The sequence below is a fragment of the Pteropus alecto genome, unplaced genomic scaffold (assembly GCF_000325575.1).
Source record: "Pteropus alecto unplaced genomic scaffold, ASM32557v1 scaffold131, whole genome shotgun sequence".
Lineage (NCBI taxonomy): Eukaryota > Metazoa > Chordata > Mammalia > Chiroptera > Pteropodidae > Pteropus > Pteropus alecto.
The window spans coordinates 18,803,372-18,823,563 of NW_006434709.1; the positions used below are offsets into that span (position 1 = coordinate 18,803,372).

Sequence of the window (20,192 nt, forward strand, 5' to 3'; positions counted from 1 at the left end):
TGCATATTCTAGAGAGCTTCTGAGGAGCAGCAGGCCTCTGTGCAATCCTCCTGTGCAGGGCGACTAGACTCTGTCCCTGGAGCCTAAGCCCAGTGTGGGGGTGAGAAGAGCCAGCACCAGAGAGAGCCTGAAGAGAGGTGGCCCATGAGAGGAGAACCACGGGCCTGAGGGCCTGAGCCTGTGTGCCCCCTCCGGAGGAACTCAGTGGGTCTGACAGAAGCAGCTGGTTCCTCCGCTGCCCCCACCTCGCCTGGGAGGTTATTGCTCTGGGTATAAACAGTCCCCTGAAGTTAGCAGGATAAATATAAACACAGCCTCCTGATCAAGGCTCAGAAACTAAGCTTTGCATCTGAGCTCCCTGCTACCAACGCTGCTGCAAAACACAGAATAAGCAAGGTGCAGCAACACAGGGCTGCTGCAGCTTAGCAAACAGGCTGTATTGGTCAGCTTTTCTCATAATTCTGGAGGCCAGAAGTTCAAGACCTCTCTCTTTGACATGTAGAGTGGCTGTCTTCTCTCTGCATGGCTTCTTTTCTCATAATTCTGGAGGCCAGAAGTTCAAGACCTCTCTCCTTGACATGTAGGGTGGCTGTCTTCTCTCTGCGTCTTCACATAGACTTCTCTCCATGCATGTCTATGTTCTAATTTCTTCTTCCTGGGTGAAGCATAGTCGGTATGCATTTTAGAACCTAATTTCAGAACCTTCCTGGGTGAAGCATAGTCGGTACGCATTTTAAAGACCATCTTGGAGAAAGAGATGCATATATTGGTGGGACTGCTGTGACTTGAGGATTTCCAGAAATTGCTGTTGCTTATCAAATATGACTAAAAGCCAGCTTACTGCCACAAAGGATTTGAACAAGTGATAAAACTAGTATAAGTTGAACTGTAAGCTCTAAGAGGGTAGAGCTGTGTCCTAGCAGAATGCTTACACATAGCGGGTGTTCAACAGATCTTGTGGACAGGAGAAAGACAAGGGAAAGGAGAGGGAGGGATGATGGAAGCTGAAAGATAATTGAAAACTGGTGAGAAATGTACCAAGCGCTGGGACAGTCCTATAGCAAGTGATCACTACACTGGCTCTGAGCATCCATTGCACAGGCAAACTGGGCACTCAGCATTCAAGAAAAAGGGAGCGAGGGCACAAGTGCCCCCAGGAAACCAACACTTCAGATCTTTAATTCAAGGAGAAATGAATCGCATACATCTCTAAATAAGGGACATAGGCAATGATATTTTTTCCTTTGGTTTTGCAGAAGCCTGACATAATCTTCAAAAAGTTGTTTCCATCATCCCTTTTTAAAGTCAGGAAGTGAAACATTAAACCATAGTGAAAGCATTTCTGTGGGGAGCAAGGATAATATGGTCCGCAGTTGCTATTTTCTGATGACCTGACTTAATATAGAGATGGCATTTAGAGTCCCCACAAGAGGGACCCTAAGCCACTCAGTGTATGGAATTGCGTTATAGCAGCCTAAACAGACTAAGACAGAGAGTGAATGCCTTTAAAGCAAGATCTGATACTTGACAGGCCGTTATGAAATTTCAGACCATCATTTGTATTTTCTTCAAGACAGAGGTCTGCCCAGCTAGACCTTCTCCTTTCTCTGCCATTTGTGGGGTTTATGACCTTAATAATAAGCATATTTACTGAGTAGTTACTCTGCCAAGCACTCTGCTGAGTACAGAAGCTGTCCCATCTGATCCTCAAAGCAACTCGGTGAGGTAATACTGTCTCTATTTGCTAGACGAGGTGTGGCGAGTAGCTCTGAATGAGTGGTGGGGCCTAGATACAACCCATGTCTCTGACTCCAGGGCCTGGAATTTTAACCACCATATTCTGATACTAGGGCAAGTTACTCAGCCTCCCTGTCTTAGTCCATCCAGGCTGCTATAACAAATATGCCATAGACTGAGTGGCTTAAACATTTATTTCTCACAGTCTGGATGCTGGGAAATCCAAGATCAAGGTGCCAGCAGATTTGGTGTCTGGTGAGAGCCGTCTTCCCGCTTTCCAGACAGCTGCCTTCTCACTGTGTCCCCACATGGTAGAAAGTCAGCGAGAGAGCTCTCTGGGTCCCTTTTATACGGGCACTGATCCCATTCATAGGGGCTCCACCCTCATGACCAAATCACCTCTCAAGGGTGCCACCTCTTATTACCATCACCTTGGGGGTTAGGATTTCAACATATACATTTTGGAGGAACACAAACATACAATTCATGACATTCCCTGTGGTTAAGTAAGTGAAGCACCTGTCTTGACCCTGAGTTCTGCCAGGCATGACCGTAAGCTTAGCCTTCCCTGGTAAAGCGGTTTCAAGGGCTGTCCCCACTCCCCGTGTCTGTTTCTTCCCCCCCCCTTGGCACCTTCTATAGCCCCCTGCAGTCTGCCATCCATGAGGCTGTGCCCCGTCCTTTCCTGCCTAGAACCAGCTAGTTGTCAAGTCCCAGGGAAACTGTTAGGTGTCTATCTTACTAGATCTTTCTAGAAGCTTCCTTGCCTCCTCATTCTTGCTCCTATAAACCAGTTGTCTCCTCTGGCTTTAGTGACTTTAGTGACTCCTGCTTTTATGTCCTCCCTTTGGCCGCCCTTCCTTAGTCCCCTTCTGCTACCACCGTGCTTTGGGCCACCCAGATCCGTCAGATGCCACAGCCCCAAAATGGACTCCCTGATCCCACCTCTGCACATAGCAGCCAGAGTGACTGGCTTTATTATCACATTATTTATTATTATTACCGTCATGTAGAGTTTTAACAAGTAAACATTGAGTGAGAGCATGTAAACACTGTATACAAAATAAAACTGACATGCCCTCGAATATTTTGTTATAACTGAAAGATGTTAGGCTTGAGAGATGAGATTGAGAGACAGGAGGTACAAATTCTTGCTCAGACTCGAAGTCACATTACCTCCCACAAATTCAATTTCCTTGTCTATAAAATGGGGAAAAGGATGACATTCTCTTTCCTGGGTTATAGTGATGACCAAATGTAATAAGACAAAAAAAATTTGCACTACGTACTGTCTAGGGTTATTTAAAATGTTAATGGTTGTTCTTATAATCTTAATTCCTTCTTAAATGGTATGAGATTCTGCTGACAGAAAAGAAAGGCAGTTATCAGTTATATTCAACATCTCCATTGCCCCTTGAAATCTACTTGAATTATTTAGTGTATTTTTTCCTCTTTTCATAAAACCACTGGTTTATCTGTTTATCTCTCATTCAAAGTTAAAATGAGAATGTTAGGTTTTCTCATATTCTAGGGCATTTGTGTAAGTTAAACTTTGCCCCGAGCGTGTCCATGAGAGGGTTGCTGACTAATCTCTATGTCTAATGTGTGCTTTCTCTTTCTCTCTTCTCTTATTCTCTACCCCCCCATTTCTTAGCCTGAGGGCCTTTGCTCCAGCTCTTGACTGGCCTGGAACACTCTTATCCCATAATTTACTTGTGTATGATGTTTGTAGATTATCCATCTCTCATGCTGAAATACAGCCTCGTGAGGCATCTGTTTGGATCACTGCTGTATCCCAAGTGCCTGGCACAGTGCCTTGCACATAGTAGGTCCTCAATAAATATTTGGCTGGAGTGGGTGAAGGAGGGAGAAGGTATGTGTTTAAAGAAAATTAAATATAATAAGTTTTTCTAACCAGATAGTTAGATCTAGATAAAGAAAGAAAGAAAGAAGAATTCATTGACTGAATGAAAGCATCCTTCACAGGCTCCTCATCTGCCCTTTAAAGAGTTCCCCAGGGGCACTTGTTCTCACACTGTACATGACCCCTGGGAAGTCTAATCCATATGACCCCTGAATCCACATCCCAGACCTCCCAGACCCTCCCTCGTCACCTCCACCTGCCTGGCTAAGGCATCTGTATGACTCAGCCAGCAGCGCCTCCTCCGGGAAGCCTTCCCAGGTCTCTTCTCTTGTTTCCCAGCGTCCCCCAGCGTCACCCAGGCTCTTACTTTCATAACGATCATTCTTTTGAGAACAGAGGCCTTATTTTATTCATTTTATTTATACGTTTTTAAACATAACAATGCTTATTGGGGGACAAGTTATAGTTTCCAAAGTAGCAACTGCCCCATTTGTACCACAGGAAATGTGAAATATTTATAAAAACATATAGAAGAAAATTAAAATGAAAACCACCCACAACCTAGGGGTGTGTATCACCTATGAAATTAAATACATGTGTGTGCGCACACACAGGCACAGATACAGCCAAATACATCGGAAGACTTGGAAAGAATTGCTTTAAAAACAAATACTGAGTGGCATCCAATCAAATGCCGCGGTGGAACGCTGAGTGGAGAGCCATTCTGAGAAGAGCAGAGCCGCCCCCGAGAGCAGGGATCTAGCCTGGCGCTCACAGCGAGGCTGGGGGCCCTGATGTGGAACACGAGCCGCTTCACAGGACTCCTACATCAGACCAAGTGTTATGACCACGATGAAGTGAGATGAAAACAAGACCACGCACCCATAATCATCTCTGAACATAGACCAAATGAGAACACCATCCAAACCACAAAAAATGACCAGGCGCTGCCCTCTGTTTAATGTGAGCGATTGCTGCTTCTTGACCAATCACAGCTTTAAACTTGCTCCATTAGTCCCACCTTCTAGGTAAGAATTATCAAGACACCCAGCCCTAGAATTATCCCTGCTCCTTGGCAGCATCCAATTCAGAGCAAAGCCTTGCTTCCTTGAGCTTTCCCCAAAATCACCCAACTCAAGCTGAAATCCTAAATAAGTCCTTTCTGCTATTCACGAACTGAGACGCCCCGCAGCTCCCCATGATATACAGTCTCCCCTGTCGCCATGAGTCAGTACACTCAGTTTTGTCCAACTGTGGGTGTGTTCGTGGTGGCCTCTGGCTGCAGGGTGTGGACAATATCACACATCATCATATTCCTTCCCTAGCTGGCACATAGCAGGTCTCAGGAACATGTCAGATAAATTAACTAAAACTAAGATGGAAACCCTGACTCTTACAGCACCTGCTTGTGACCACTAGACAAACTGCCAGTTCTGTCAGGAATTTAGCAGCTGTTCTGTGAGCACCCGCTTTATAGAGGGCGAGAGGACATCTAAGACATTGGCTGCATCCTACAGACAAGACAACACAGAAAAACTGAAAGGGTTAAATGATGCTCTGGAACAGTGGTCACAGGCAGCACATAGCTAAATGCCTGAGGGGCTGAAAGAGCTACCAGGTGATGAATTGGATGCAGACAGGTGAAGAGAAAAGGCTATAAGTTGTTGTAGACCTTGAAAGCTGGGGAACAGTGGGTGCACAGGCATGGACGCGAGAACGTTCCTGGTACATTTGCTGGATGCTAGGTTCTGTGTAAGCGTGGATTCTGACTGTCTTGCTCACCTCATGTCCCACCCCCAGTGCGTGACACAGAGCAGGCTTTTAGTAAATACCTGGGAAATGAATATATGTGTATGACTAAGTCAGTGAAGGAACCTGAGGGCCTGAAGAAGTTTCAAAGAGGGGAGATGATGCCAGAAAAGTGGGTCGGGGCCTTGAATGCCAATCTAAGAAATTCTAGATCCTCCTGTCAAATAAGAGCTCGGCATGGTATGAGCAGGAGAGCAATCCTGGCAGAGCTGTGCTTTAACACAATCGATCTAGAACAATGTGCAGAACAGACCAGAAGGAGAGAGAAACTAGGGAGTCTGGGTCCCAGGTCATCAGAGCCTCTCTGTGCAAATAGGGGGAGAGGCTAACGGCAAGGTGATGCCTGGAAGGAAGCAGAACTTGGAGCTGGGCAGACCTGAGTAGGAGTCCTGGTTGTGCCATTTTCTGTGACCTTGAACGAGGTCCCTGACACCACCGAGCCCCAGCCTCTACCTCCTGTCACTCAGGATCTGGTGCACTCATGCCACAGACCCAGGGCAGGCATTTTGGCAAAGTCCCTGGCTTGGTACAATAATTTGCATGTTTCAGAGCAAAATCACAGCTGTGTTCTCTAAACCAAAGGCTAAATCAGGCCTCGAGGTGCAATGGAAAGAGACGTGGGTGTGGCGGTTAGACCTGCGTGTTGGTGGTGTTCTTTCACTCGTTACTTCTCTGAGCCTTGGTTTCCTCACCTGAATAATGACAATAACCCCCTACTCCCAGGAGTCACTCTGGGGATATGTCTGTGGAAGCACCTGCAGAGTCTGAGCACTGGCTAGGGGCTCCATAAAGCAAGCCCCTCCATCCCTCACTTCCTGTAAGCCAGGTATCAACCTCCCTTCCTTGTAGGCAGCTGAGAACAGAATGTGAAGTAGGAACTGGCCCCTACCTGGTTTGGAAGAGGGGGTGCATCACCCCTTAGCCTCAGTCCAGGGGCCTCATGACCCAGCCAGGACCTAACAGAGAGCCTTCACTGACCTTGGGCAGCGGGCATGTCAGCCAGCCAGCAGAGCAGACACAGGGTTCTATGGATGCTCTAGCATGCTTCCCTGGCTGCAGCTTTAAAGTATGGGTTTGTTCTCATCCTGCCTTCTCATCTTTACCACTCCTCTGGTACAGCCAACCAGGCCACCTTCCGTGAGAAGAGGTTAGGGACAGGAGGCAAGCCCTGGGACAACTCCTTGGACTGATAGATCCAGAGCCCGAGAAATGGTCCCCAGGCCTGAGGGAGTTGTCCAGAGGGCTTGGAATCTAGCTTCTCAGGCTCTCGGCCCCTTTCCTTATGTCTCCCCTCAGCCTGGGCACAGAGGCCCCCGCCTTCTATCGGGCAGGGATGCGGGGTGCTTCTCCAGGTGTATAAAAACTGAATTGACTGAGCAGAGTTGGAATTGTCCACGTGAGAGCAGGAGTCTTTGCTTACAGGAACCACCATTGGTTTCCTTTCTGAAAATCTGCTCATCTATCACAAATGCTTTGAGGTAAAATGTGATTCACTTGACATTGTACTGACACTTCCAAGCAGAGGTGGATAGACTTGCCGTCTCCCCACAGCCAGGTCTGTCTGCCTTTCTGAGAGGCAGCATGTGCCCTACCACAGCCCTGTGTGGGGATTCTGAGGTTGGGGAGCAAGGAACAGGGCCAAGGCAGTCATCTGGGCTTTTCTCATCTCACTGCCCTGACTCCAGGCTCTTGTTGGCCAGGCTTTTGTCCCTTCAGGGACTGTCCCTGCTTTCCTTGGTCTCGGATTCAGTTTTCTCTCACAATTCTGGGCTGAGGCTAGGGCTCTGCTCTTTTTGTGGGGGGCAGGAAGGGTGGTGATCTCATCCCTGAAAAAGATTAGTCATCAGAGAGACAGGGACAGATCTGGGGGTGGGGGGAACAGGACGGAGGACAGGCTCTATGTAAATGAGTCATCTTCCCGCCAGCCAGCTCCACGGGGCCTGAGCTTGACAGCTGCTCCCCGGGAGAGGTTGTTAAGCAGGAGCTACCCGGAGGTAGGAGTAGTTAACCAGCTTTTAATAACTCATTTTGCTGAATGATTTCTGGTGAGGAGAGAAAACCTTAATCGCACAGACGAAGCGCAGAGTGAGGGGAGGTTCGAGTCAGCCCCACCAGCAAGGAAAGCAGTGCCATGGTTCAAAGCCGATTCTTGGAGTCACTTGCCCATTGCTCATACCTAACCAAAACTTCCCTAATGTTAAAAATCACCAGCCCTCCTGCTCTCATCAAACACAGAAGATCATCCCAAAAAAGGCCCCCACAAAACAAGCCAAAAGCAAACAGGAAAATGGGGAGGGGCCCACTTTTTCCATGCGCCTTGCTGGCCGGCGCCTCTTTGGCCTGAGTCACTGAGCATTCAGTATGAGCCCAGCCTCACGCTGGCTATGGAGCAGAGAAAACCAGGCTTGCAGCCCTCAGGGTGTCTGTCCATCTAATCTGCTATTTAGACAACTCCATAAACGCCAACAAGGAGAGCAGCCCACAGTCTCAACTTTTCCACAACAGTCCCGTTTCCAGTATCCCACCCGGCTGCCACACTCAATTTTGGGACTGGAGAAGGTGGCGCCTCCCTCTTGGTAGGCCTCCCCCCGACCCAAGCCCAGAGTGGGTGATGCCACTCACCTGGACCAGCTGAGGAAACTGAGACCCAGGAAGGTGAAAGGATGGCAAGTCAGCGGTAGAGCTGGTCTCAGGGGAGGTTTTCCTTGCCGCCAAAATTCCTAGTCATGGCTTGTCTATATCTCGCATCAGGTGAAACCGGGGTACGCTTAAGCCGTGATGCAAGGGCCACTACTTGCCCGTGGTGTTTCCCAATTAAGCTTGCTGGGTTTTGAGCACTTACCATGTCCTAGGCACTGTGGGAAGCATGTGGGAGCCCCGTCCTCATCTACTCCTCATAACCTTCTGAGGAAGGCTGTCATCAGGCCACTTTCAGAGGGAGAAGTAATATGTCCACATTACTTGCTAGTGGAGGTCCCAGAGTCTGACACCATCTTCTGCTCTCAACTCTCCAAGAAAGGTGATGTCGGCCCTTCCCAAGCTGCAGGAATGGAGACTTGCTGAGTTTATCTTCTGTAGCTGGAGGTTTCCAGAGCCTATCAGTTTCTAGAAGACGAAACATGTTGTCAGATGCCCTGCTCAGGTGCCGGAGAAGCCTCTAGAAGTGCCAGGTGATGCTCTCACTCCTACAAAGCTCCTGTACGTCCAGCTCCAGTACGAGTTGGAGGGAAAGTTCTCCCAGCCTCGTCTTTTTTCCACAGGTTCACCCACTCCATCTGCAAGAGTTATTGCATACTGCTGGTGGGCCAGGCACTGAGCTGCACTTGGGAACCAGCCAGGCTGACCTCCCCACCCCGCCACAGCCCGTCCTGTGCACTCTCCCACCGGGCGTGCTTTTCTTAAACCACGCCCCTACTTCCTCTCGAAATCCCACCCACTCTTCAAGACTGAGCAGGATATCTCTTCCACCATGAGTCTTTCCTAGTCACTCCACCAGGAGGACCTCTGACCTGATTCTGACCTAAATTGCCTGGGTGCTCATGGGCCTTGGGGTTGGTTTTAAGTTTCCCAAGTGATTCTTTTGTGCAACCGGAGTGAAAAACTGCTGCTCCAGTGAGAAGCAACATACTTTTTTTTCTTCCAAATTCTTGTGTATTTGACTTTCTCTCTTATAACATCACAAGCTCTATCTTCTCCTTTCAAGTCTGGGTTCTGCCACTTGCTACTTCTGGAATCTGGGCAAATTATTTAACCTGTGCCTTTTATCTATTAAATGTAATTCTGTTTATTAATCTCACACTTGGGGATGATAATAATTCCCATGGTTGTTCATCAAATCTAAAACACCATCGATTTTATTTTATTTATTTTTATTTTAGGTGAGGAAACCCTTGGTTGACCTGATAGATTGCAAGGACCTTGTCAGGTTACAATCTCTTATTTTTATTTTTTATGCCTACAGCACCTGGTCTTCCTAGGTGGTCTCCCATCCAAGTACTAACCAGGCCCAACCCTGCTTAGCTTCCGAGATCAGACAGGATCAGGCTTGTTCAGGGTGGCATGGCTGTAGACAACACCATCAATTTTAAATGCACCATTATTGCATACCATTAAGAATTTAAGATGCTGGGTGGCTGCATAGTGTAGTGGTTAGCACGTCTGCTTTACACGCAGAAGGTCCTGGGTTTGCACCCCAGGTGGAGCCATGGACCATACCCCAGGTGTGCCAGGCTCTAGGTGTGCACAGCGAGCCCGTGGGAGGAGATGCCCCGCCTTCAGAGATCCAGTTCTTAAGGGGAGACAGCAACATCCATAGGTCAGGGGAGCGAGGGGAATTAAAGAGGGGGGGAAAAAAAAGAATTTAAGATGCTATCAAATAAACTAAGCCAGGTCATTGGTTGTAAGATGCATCTTGATTTCAGGAATGTTATAATTAAAGGAAAAGGCTGTGGCTCATAATGAATGAAACCCAGTGCCTTGTAGATTTGTTATGAGGACAAAATGCATTGATGTATATGAAGTCTTGGCCCAGTGCCTGGAAATAGTGAGGGCTCAACACGTGTCAGCTATTATTATCCCCTCCGCATTTTCATTCCCCACTGAATACCTTAATGACTTTTCTCAGCCATTCCTCCAGACCCGTCCCTCCCAAAAGATTTGGAGCTTTTCCAGACTGGTGGTTGTCCTCCCTGGGGGAGTGACTTAGATAAAGATGACATGGGCAGCCTTGGGGTTCCAAGAGCCTTCCTCTTTCTCCGGGAGAGTCAGTGTCTCAGCTTCAGCCACAGAGCACCTCACAGCCCACCCCGCATCTCTCTGTCCCCTGTTTGGAAAGGGAGGGGCACTGAAAGACCTGGCTGCTGGCCTAGCCTTGGGCAAGGCCCAGACTGGAATGAGCTTCAGGCTTCTTGATTATTACAAGGAGGCTGTTAATCCTTCCTCCAGCCAGTCAGGAAAGATCAGATGAGATAGGGATGTTGGGAAAGGATTCTCAGAGGAGCTTGCCTAGCAGACTAGAGGGCCCATGGGAAGGATGGCCAGGTTTAGCAAATAAAAATACAGGACTCCCAGTTAAATTTTACAGATAAAAATGAATGTCCCAAACATTACATGGGACATATTTACACTAAAATATGATTCATTATCTGAAATTCATATTTAACTGGATGACCTGCCAACCCTAATGTGTCCTTTCCCATTCCCTACCCACTGACCCCACACCTCAGCTTTCCCACTCTCTCTGATATTTAATTCTCAGCCTTTAGAAGTTCTTAAAATATTTACTTTCAGTCATTCAGTCAACAAATAACTTTCAGTGCCTAATTTTACAAGATTTCCTCATTCACTGTAGAGAGTAGATTCATAATAATAGTAAACCTTTATTAAGGGCTTATTAATGTATGAGGCATGGTTCTAAGTGTTTTGCATATATTAACTCAATTTAATACAAAAAAAATCAGGTAGGTATAGTATCATCTCCATTTTACAGATGAAACAACTGAGGCACAGAGAGGTTAATTAATTTGCTCAAAAAATACACAGCTAGGGAGTGATGGAGCTAGGATTCAAATCTGGGCGGCCTACTTCAAAATAGCCAATGTGATGTAGCTCTAAGTTGCAAGGGGTATTCAATCTCATTTCTATCTTTTGGACAGGCCCCAAAAGATAATTAATACAACAAGTCATCTGCACTTGCTACTCAAAGTTCACTGACCAGCTGCAGTGTCATCAGCTGGGACAATGTTGGACATGAAGAATTGTGAGCCTCGCCCCAGAATCTAACAAGATATCTAGGAGGATTATAAGTAGTCTAGTCCAAAAATTACTGCTCCAAACAAGCAGAGTGAGAGTCTGTTCATTCACACAACAAACTTGGCCCAAGCACATTCTACCATACCAGGCACTGTTCTAGACATTGCAGAGTCGTGGCGACTTTTTTAAAATGTAGGAAATCCTCATGCCTGTTTTTAAATGTCTCATTCTTAATTTTTCATGAGGGTAGAGTACAGCCTTTCTCAAAAATAACTCTTTGAAACATGAGGTGATTAAAACCATTCTGCGGTCAAATTGGTTTTCGGAACACTGGATAGTGTTAGCATAACCCCCTTGGATTCATAAGTCACACCAACACAGTAAGTGCTCTGAAAAGTCCTGCAATATATAAACTTGTTTCACTTTAACTCATTTTTTTTTAATCATGGGAATTCTCCCCCCGCCCCGCCCCCCATTAAGTCTATTATCTCATCTTAAGGAACACACTTTGGCAGAATGTATTACAGTTCACAAAGAGGGTTCACATTGGGAGGTTTACATTTTATAGGTGAAGAAATCGAGACTCAGAGGAGTTAGTGATAATGACTTGCTTCAATCATTTGGCTGATAGAGGCCACAACAGGAATCAAACCTTTGAGTTCATGTCTGGTACTATTTCCTTAGCCATCAGCACCAGTCTGTGTATGTTTGGTTACAAGTCACAGAAGGCTGAAGCAAGAAAATGGATTCATGGGCTCATGCGACTGGAAGTCCAGAGGTAGGTTGGGCAGCGTGGCCAGTTTGATTTGACAGCTCATAAGAGTCATCAAGGCCTCATTTCTTTCAGGCTACATCCACTTGGCCTTTTACAGTATTAGCTTCATTTTAAGGCTGGCTCCTTCTCATGGCCATAGTTGGCTGCCAACCACCCTGGGGCTACCTTCTGCTCCTTTTAAGAGGGAGAAGATTTTAACCTAGAAAGTGTCAGAGAAACTCTTCTCTCATTTGATTGGCCTGAATAGGGTCACATGCCCATTGCTAAGCCAATTTCTGTAGCCACAGAAATGCCTTGCACTGACTGGCTTAGGCCTATCCATCCTTGAGTCAGTCATGATAAGGGACTGGATAACCCTGACTGGCCTAGATGAATAGAGCCCACTCCTGGAGTTGGGTCAGTTCTCCAAGAGGACTGGCTGCTCCACAGTTAGAGGTGGAGATGATGGTTAGTAGACAGGCAGGTACAATGTCCACCACAAGGGTTTTAGGTCACTCAAAATTTAAATCAATAAAGTATCATAATGTACACTCTAAATATCTTACAATTTTGTCAACCGTACCTCAATAAAGCTGAAATTAAAAAAAAAAAGTTAAATCAAAATATTTGAAACTAGGCAGATTCCAACCAGAAGAGACATCAGGAATACTTTATAACATTATTTCTTAAAAGAAGGGCTTTAGCCCATTTGCGTCAGAATCACCAGGAGACATTTGTTAAAGTGCAGATTCCTGGGCCCCTCCCTTGACCCACTAAATAAATCTCTGGAGTGACACCTGCCTTGCATTTTAATCAAACATCCCAATTGTTTGTAATAGCCCTGGTTTGTACATGCTGTCCTGGGGGAATTATTAGTAGTGCCCTTTTACTCCCCCAAAATATCTTAATTGGATTATCAATTATGTTTCTCTTCCTCAAAGCTGACATTGAAGAGACAATCGGAAAAAGTCCCCAAGGTGATGAGGCAAGACTTTCTATTTGTCTGGCACCATACGATGGGCTTCAGGGTCAGCTTAGCCACTTATAAACTATAACTCGGGCGAGTACCCTCACTTCCCTTGGCCCATGTCCTGGCCTGCATTGTTGGGGTTGATGATGCCACCCTCAGAGGGTGGCTGGAGGGATGGGATGTATCCACTGACTGGCACAGCGGCTCCACCCAAAGCCACCTGATAGAGATTGCAGCTGGCCTCCCCATCTCGCTTCCAGGCTCTTCGAGCTGAACTCCAGAGGCCCTGTCACTAGGGCCCCATTTGTGAAGGCGGCACCAGACAGGCTGTGGGAACGAGCTTCACAGCTTTTGTCAAAGTGGCATAATAAAGCCCCCAAGTGTCTGCTCTTTGCAAACTGGGATGGCAGATCAATTGTGGCATAAACAAAATAGCAGGCTTGGTGAGAACCGGGGACAGATTACGCCTCCACAGGGTGTGATTGGGGAAGGAGGGGATTCTCAGGGTGGCTGAGTTTGCCTTTTCTCTGCCTGAAGCTTCAAGGTCCCTCTCCAGAACCAGCCTGGATCCCCAAAGATTGTCAGAGCTTGAAGGATAGCTCCTCCACTCCAGGAAGCATCTGGCTAAGGCAGCAGCCCAGGCAGGGACCCACTGCTCTTAGCAAGAAGCCTGACCCCAGGCCCTCAGCACCCCCCTGAGCTCCAAGCATATTGATGGGAGAAGAAGGGTAGACCACGCTGCTCTGGTTAGGAAGCAAGGGAAGGTCAAGCAGGCACAGGAGTCAGACCTCAGGGATCAGGGGGGCAGTGAGAGAGGTACTTGCATTGGGTGCCCTCTGTGTTGTCAGAAATACCCGTGACCTGCCTGTCCACTTCATTTTGGGCAGATAGTGCCACAGCAAGTCAAGCATTCGGCATCATTTTGGGCCTGCTGTCACAGCCATGAGGAGACCCTAGGACAAGTTCTGGCCCAGCTGTCATGTGGGGGAAGCAGGGAAAAGCTGTGCCCTGGCCCAGCGATGAGCTGCTGACAGCAAAAAGACAAAACCTCTAAGAAGGCAGGCCAGAGACGCTATGAGGGCAGGAACTGCATCTGTCTGGTTTCTACCATATCCCTGAGCCTAGCAAGAGGCCTGCAAAATTGGCGTCCAGTAAATGTTTGCTAAGGAATGAGTGGGTGGATTTTGATCTTCCAGCTGCATGTCTTATAGTACTGCCATGTAGAGGCCCTACCATATATGCCTATGATAAATTTTAATTTATAAATTAGGCACAGTAGAGATTAACAACAATAACTAATGATAATAGAATAATTATAACAATTTACTGTAATAAAAGTTATGTAAACATGGCACTATTAAGTAAAATAAAGGTTACTTGAACACAAGCACTGCAATACCATGAGTCGATCTGATAACCGAGATGGCTACTAAGTGACTAACAGGTAGATAGCATATACAGTATGAATATGGGTAAAGAGGGATGATTCACATCTGAAGCTGAATGGCGCAAAATTTCATCACGCTACTCAGAATGGCACATAATTTAAAACTTAAGAATATTTTATCTCTGGAATTTTGCATTTAATATTTCCAGACCATGATTGAACATGGGTAATTAAAATCATAAAAAGCCCGTAGATAAGGGGGAAATACTATAGATTCAGAGCTGATTTCTTTTTAATGAATTTAATAATTGAAATTTGGCTTTAAAGTATAGCAAAATCCCTCTATCGAATTCTTGGTTACACTGCTAATTTGGTTTTTCACTTTCTTGTGACCAAATTCCGAATATGGGAATATAATCCGTCTTCCTCAACGTGGGTGTCATCATAAAATTTTCTCCTAACTTGAGTCATTCAGTATAAGATCAAGACTATGGTCAGGCAAGTGGGCATTTCCTCCAGGGGGTCTACAGAATTATTAGTACACAGGTTTAAGGAATTACTCTGAAAAAAAAAAAATTTTTTTACTCTGCTCCTTTTAAGGAAATAGTAAGCCAAAGGAGACAAAACTCTACTCCCCACTTCCCAGGGCCAGCTCCACCCCACTAATAGCACACAGGAAACCCTCTTGACATTGGTTATGACCTAAACAAAGATGCCCCTGGCCTTTTGCTGTAGAAGTGTTGAAAAGTGCCACGGTGCTGCCCAGACAGATGATCCATTTTCAGCTCAGATTCCAAGCAGCAGTAAATCTTCCTACCCAGAAATTAAACCCCTTCCCATAACCAGAGTCAGGCAATCATGGGTCCCGCAAAGATACTAAAGACAGCTGCAGGTTGAGCTGTTTGGAGGGGCAGAGCTGCCACTCTGCGCTGCCCTGGATGGCATGGACTGAGCACACTGGTGGAAAGCCAAACATTCTGCAGAAATCAATTGATAAAGAATCTCTCTTAAAGACAGTGCATTGAACAAGTAGGTAAGTTAAGACTTAATTTTAAGAGTTCTAAGCAATAAGCATTTGCCCAGGCACAGAGCAGACCTCCCAGGACAAAAGCAACCCCAGACACATGCAGCACAGGACCCCCAGGGCCAAAACCTTTCCCCAGGCTGCAAGTGTGAGCAAGGGTGATGGTAGTCCTTGGGTGAGAAGGGGCTGACACCTAATGGCAGAACCACATTTACTCTGAAGGTTGTGGACTCTTTCTCAAACAATCCTTTTGTCAGTTTCATAAACCATTTTTCAGAGACCATCAAATATAGCTACCTAGACCGAACACACTCTACCTGGTCCCCAGAGATCCCACATAAGATGAAGCCTCTATGGAATTCTACCCTAACACATGTGCCACTGGTTATATTAAAAAATTAATTCTAGGGTTGAGAGAGCAGGTGATACTTGCTTTGTAGGTATCCAAGTGGTTTGCACCTGTGCTGTGAATTGTTTTGTGTGTCCTGATGGGTCCTTCCCAGGGACCATCTTGCCCCACCCATTTTGATTTATAGATTCCTCAACAGGAGGGGCCATGTCTCCTCCATCAATTTAGGCGCTGCCAATTCAGGAACAATGTCTAGTGCCACCAAAGGAGAGACATGTCTAAGTACTGTTTCCCCACTACTTGAGCGATGCCACGCAAGATAGGAGCCAGGTCATCACCTGCATACATAGGGCGAGCGCCCCGCCAGGAACTCGCTGACCCTTGCCCTGTCTTCCCAGGTTTCGGCATGACCACCCCTGCCACGGTGGGCGGGAAGGCCTTCCTCATCGCCTACGGGCTGTTCGGCTGCGCTGGGACCATCCTGTTCTTCAACCTCTTCCTGGAGCGCATCATCTCGCTGCTGGCTTTCATCATGCGCACCTGCCGGGAGCGCCAGCTGCGCCGCAGCGGCCTGCTGCCCACCACCTTCCGCAGGGGCTCAGCGCTTTCCGAGGCGGACTGCCTGGCTGGCTGGAAGCCCTCGGTGTACCACGTGCTGCTGATCCTGGGCCTGTTCGCCGTGCTGCTCTCGTGCTGCGCCTCGGCCATGTACACCAGTGTGGAGGGCTGGGACTACGTGGACTCGCTCTACTTCTGCTTTGTCACCTTCAGCACCATCGGCTTCGGGGACCTAGTGAGCAGCCAGCACGCCGCCTACCGGAACCAGGGGCTCTACCGCCTGGGCAACTTCCTCTTCATCTTGCTCGGCGTGTGCTGCATTTACTCACTCTTCAATGTCATCTCCATCCTCATCAAGCAGGTGCTCAACTGGATGCTGCGCAAGCTGAGCTGCCGCTGCTGCGCGCGCTGCTGTCCGGCACCCGGCGCGCCCCTGGCCCGGCGCAACGCCATCACCCCGGGCTCCCGGCTGCGCCGCCGCCTGGCCGCACTGGGCGCCGACCCGGCTGGCGACAGCGACGCCGAGGGCCGCCGCCTGTCGGGAGAGCTCATCTCCATGCGCGACCTCACGGCCTCCAACAAGGTGTCGCTGGCGCTGCTGCAGAAGCAGCTGTCCGAGACGGCCAACGGCTACCCGCGCAGCGTTTGCATTAACACGCGCCAGAACGGCTTTTCGGGCGGTGTCGGCGCGCTGGGCATCATGAACAACCGCCTGGCGGAGACCAGCGCCTCCAGGTAGACCGCCCGCCTGCCAGCCCCGCTGCGCCAGAGACCCTCGCCAGGCTGGCGTACCGCTGGGCGTGGCTTGCTTTCCTTCTCTCAGACGCTGGCGCTTTCTTAATCTTTATCCAATAAAACGAAACCAAAAAAGTTTTTTTTTTTTTTTAAAGAAATACTATTTGGCCAGGCCTGATGTTATCAGGGGCAGGTGTTGGGGGAGCCTGTTTTCCTTGTGGGTCCCCTCTTGGAGAACCGTGGCCCCAGCAGATTCTCCAAGGAGAGAAAAAGTGGCACCCCAGACCCTTACCCCGGTGCATACCGCAGCGAGGAGAGTGCCAGCCCTGGGTTTTGCAGACTGGCATTAAACTCGGCCCCCATGCACATAAGCAGCCGGCAACCCCAAAACATATGGTGCAACTTTTCATGGCTCTGAATTACCTCCGCAGCATTTAGAATCCTGGCCCAGCCTAGCAGCTTCCTTCTGGTCGTCAGAAGTGATATAGTCACAGTTTTGACAGGTGGGGGTGGGGAGAGCCATCTGTTACCTCCTGATGTATATATATGTATATATAGAACAGCCGCTACACACAGAGAATGGTGTAGTATTATGCAATGAGATAAAACATAGCACCAACTTGCGGACTGTGGCATTTCTCTGAGATTTGGAAATTGCAATGGTAAGGGGCTTAGTTGGCCTTTCTCAGCCTGGAGTTAGTCTGCTTAGCACAGCACATAGGGCAGCTACTTCTAATGAGCGAAACCCAAGTAGCCTGCCAGGAGGGGAGCACTGAGCTGCAGGAGCCCTGCTTTGCTTCAGCTGTTTGATCTTGGAGGCTCCTGGCTCATCTCTGAATCCCCCAACCCTCCTTTCTTTCACCAGCATCATCCACCAGAATGCTTTTCCTCATTAACCAGGAATGTCTGAGTCTTCTCAGACAAGATTTTGCTTTGTTGGTGTGGATTTTTTTCCCCCTAACTCCCACTGATCAGTTCAATGTTTTCTCCCTTTACAGAGCCTGAGAGTGCTGAGTGCAGCCTCCAGCCCCACTCCTTCTCTGAATTAGGGCTGTGCCAGCTGCACCCACGGGGCCCCAGGGCCTGCAGCACCAAAAACCCAACGCAGCCATCCTACAAATGTCAGAGAATTTGGCTCCAGAGCCCATAATGTTTGAGGGGCACATCCCATTCTAAACGTTTGGTCCCCACTAATAATCAAGCGAATTAGTTTCCTCCTTGCACAGGCCGTATTGGAGGTGGAGGAAGGCAGGAGAGAGGGAGCTGATGGAATGTGTAGATGGAAGCAATTTTAGGATTCAGCTTTTGCTCTGGATGATCCTCAAGTTGAGGGACAGATTCTCACCCTCTGCCAGATAGGAGTCGCTGACCTAGAGGAAACCCAGATGCCCATCATTTCAGCCCATGTCCTCATCTGAAAAGATGATAATCTCAAGGACAAATGCCAGAGTCTAGTCAGACACAGTGTGGCCCACCAATATATATAGCTTCTGACAGGAAGTCTTAGAAAAGCACTGGACGCCTCACACTGTCTGCCCAAGAGTCCTTGAAAGTCGTGAAATCTCCCTCCTTGGCAGTGAGGGAAGCACATGTGCCTGGAACACACACACACACACACACACACACACACACAGCATTAAGAGTCATGCTTGAATGTCAGCTTCCTCTTTCCCCTTCCAATCCATGGCAGGAAGGAAAAAATGAGTTGGGATCTGAGTGACTCTCCGGCTACTTTGGTAACTTCTCATTTGGGTTGGGATTGGTTTTTCAACACGGGCACTAACCTGGAGGTGAAGCCAGGAGGGTGGAGCAGCCAGGAGAGAGGTCAGTGTTGCTAAATCCTGAAAGGTAGGTTTCTAGAGAGCCACGCTTCCAGGATCCACTGTGACTCAGGCCAGCTTGCGAGCACCCCCACCTGTGCCTGAGCGATGGCTGCGGTCACACCGAAGGGACTGCATGCTCAAAGAGGCACACGTTCTCTAGGGCAGAGCCCTCTCATGGGACCTAGAAATAGTGTCAGGTTTATCCCTTTAAAAGAAAAAAAGAGCGAAAGGCATCCAATCAGAGGTATCACCTAGGCAACGAGAAATAACTTGAGAATCTGAACCATCCAGAGGGGGAAGTAAAGATCTCATGACAGAGGCATCTAGACCATGAGGACTTAATAGCAGGCAAAACAGTAGCCAACCTAGAGGAAGTGAGGCCCAGGAACAGCACAGAATCCCATCCCCAGAGCAGGAAAACAGGACCTGCCTCCCTAGAAGAAAAACTTGAAACCTTCTTTGGAAGTCTGTTCTGTCAACAGTACTTCGTAAAGTCTATCCTAAATTGCTCTGGCTGCAGCCTTGGCTATCTTCACTTCTTTTCCTATGCTTTGCTTTTGAAAGCAGGTGACTATGGGCAGCTTAGGCAAGTTTCTGAAGGAACCACAGGCGTGATTTGAGGGAGCAGGGAAGGGACTCTTCTTTCTCACCAACCTCCCAAAGTAACACCAGTTCTCTAGTGTACAGTGGTAGCTCAGGATGCAGTGACACATGTGTATTTTTGCCCATGTTCCTCTGGTCCCCCCACCCCCATCTGAGTACATTACCATCTTCACCTCAGGCCAAAGGGCTCAGTGCCCCAGATGCTGGGGAATGCTCCTGGGGAAAAGCCAGGCTCTTGAGGTCAAGAGATAAATGGAGCCTAGACCTACGCCTAAAGGGCTCATTTGACACTATGCTTGAGGGTGGGCATTGAGAACCAGAACTCCTTAATAAGCAGCCATGGGGTCCTCCTATCATTTCAGGAACAGTGACATTGATAGGGACCCCTTTCTTTGGTACAGGTTCTTTGGAACCTCAGGCTAAGTAAGAAAGGGATCCAACCTCTTAGATGTTGTGGCCTCTCCCACTGTTTGAGGGTCTCCAGTTTGACCCACAGCTGTCTGTTCACTGGAGTCTACAACTCCCCGCTGCACAAGGAGTCACTTCCTAACCTTAGGCCCGCACTCACCCCTCCAATGCTGGGGCTGTGGGGCAAAGATAGCAGGGGCTCTTAAGAAGCCTCTCGCCATCCAGCTCAAACCACACAGAGGCCAAGGTCTTGGCAAACAGCTGGGCTCTCTCGGAGCTGAGCAGCCAGGTAAAATAAGCCACCTGTGGGATCTTTACTTGCTAATAAGGCCGAATGGTCAGGCCCCATGTCCTCTGACTGCAGCCAGAGCCTCTGGGCCTGGTGAAGGAGTCAGAAGGTTCAGGCAGTTTTGGGCCCTC

The 20,192-nt window shown here is 48.1% G+C and overlaps 1 protein-coding gene, 1 long non-coding RNA gene and 1 other non-coding gene across 3 annotated transcripts; 1 reads left to right on the top strand and 2 right to left on the bottom strand.

Moving 5' to 3' along the window:
• Positions 1-241: 241 nt before the first annotated feature.
• Positions 242-19,104, bottom strand: LOC112477921. Its single transcript, XR_003045681.1, has 3 exons — positions 18,723-19,104; positions 8,253-8,515; positions 242-655 (listed from the first exon to the last, which is right to left on the bottom strand). It is a non-coding gene; the product is annotated as an uncharacterized LOC112477921 (long non-coding RNA).
• Positions 9,363-9,481, bottom strand: LOC112478117. Its single transcript, XR_003045710.1, has one exon. It is a non-coding gene; the product is annotated as a 5S ribosomal RNA (ribosomal RNA).
• On the top strand, positions 15,246-17,081 carry KCNK12 (potassium two pore domain channel subfamily K member 12). The gene has a single exon (XM_006909613.2). It carries the CDS (start codon positions 15,953-15,955, stop codon positions 16,940-16,942), a length of 990 nt encoding a protein of 329 aa, XP_006909675.2. The 5' UTR covers positions 15,246-15,952; the 3' UTR covers positions 16,943-17,081.
• Positions 19,105-20,192: the final 1,088 nt, after the last annotated feature.

Coding starts and splice junctions, on each gene's coding strand:
- KCNK12 (XM_006909613.2), top strand. CDS start 15,953: ATGCCACGCAAGATAGGAGCCAGGTCATCACCTGCATACATAGGGCGA.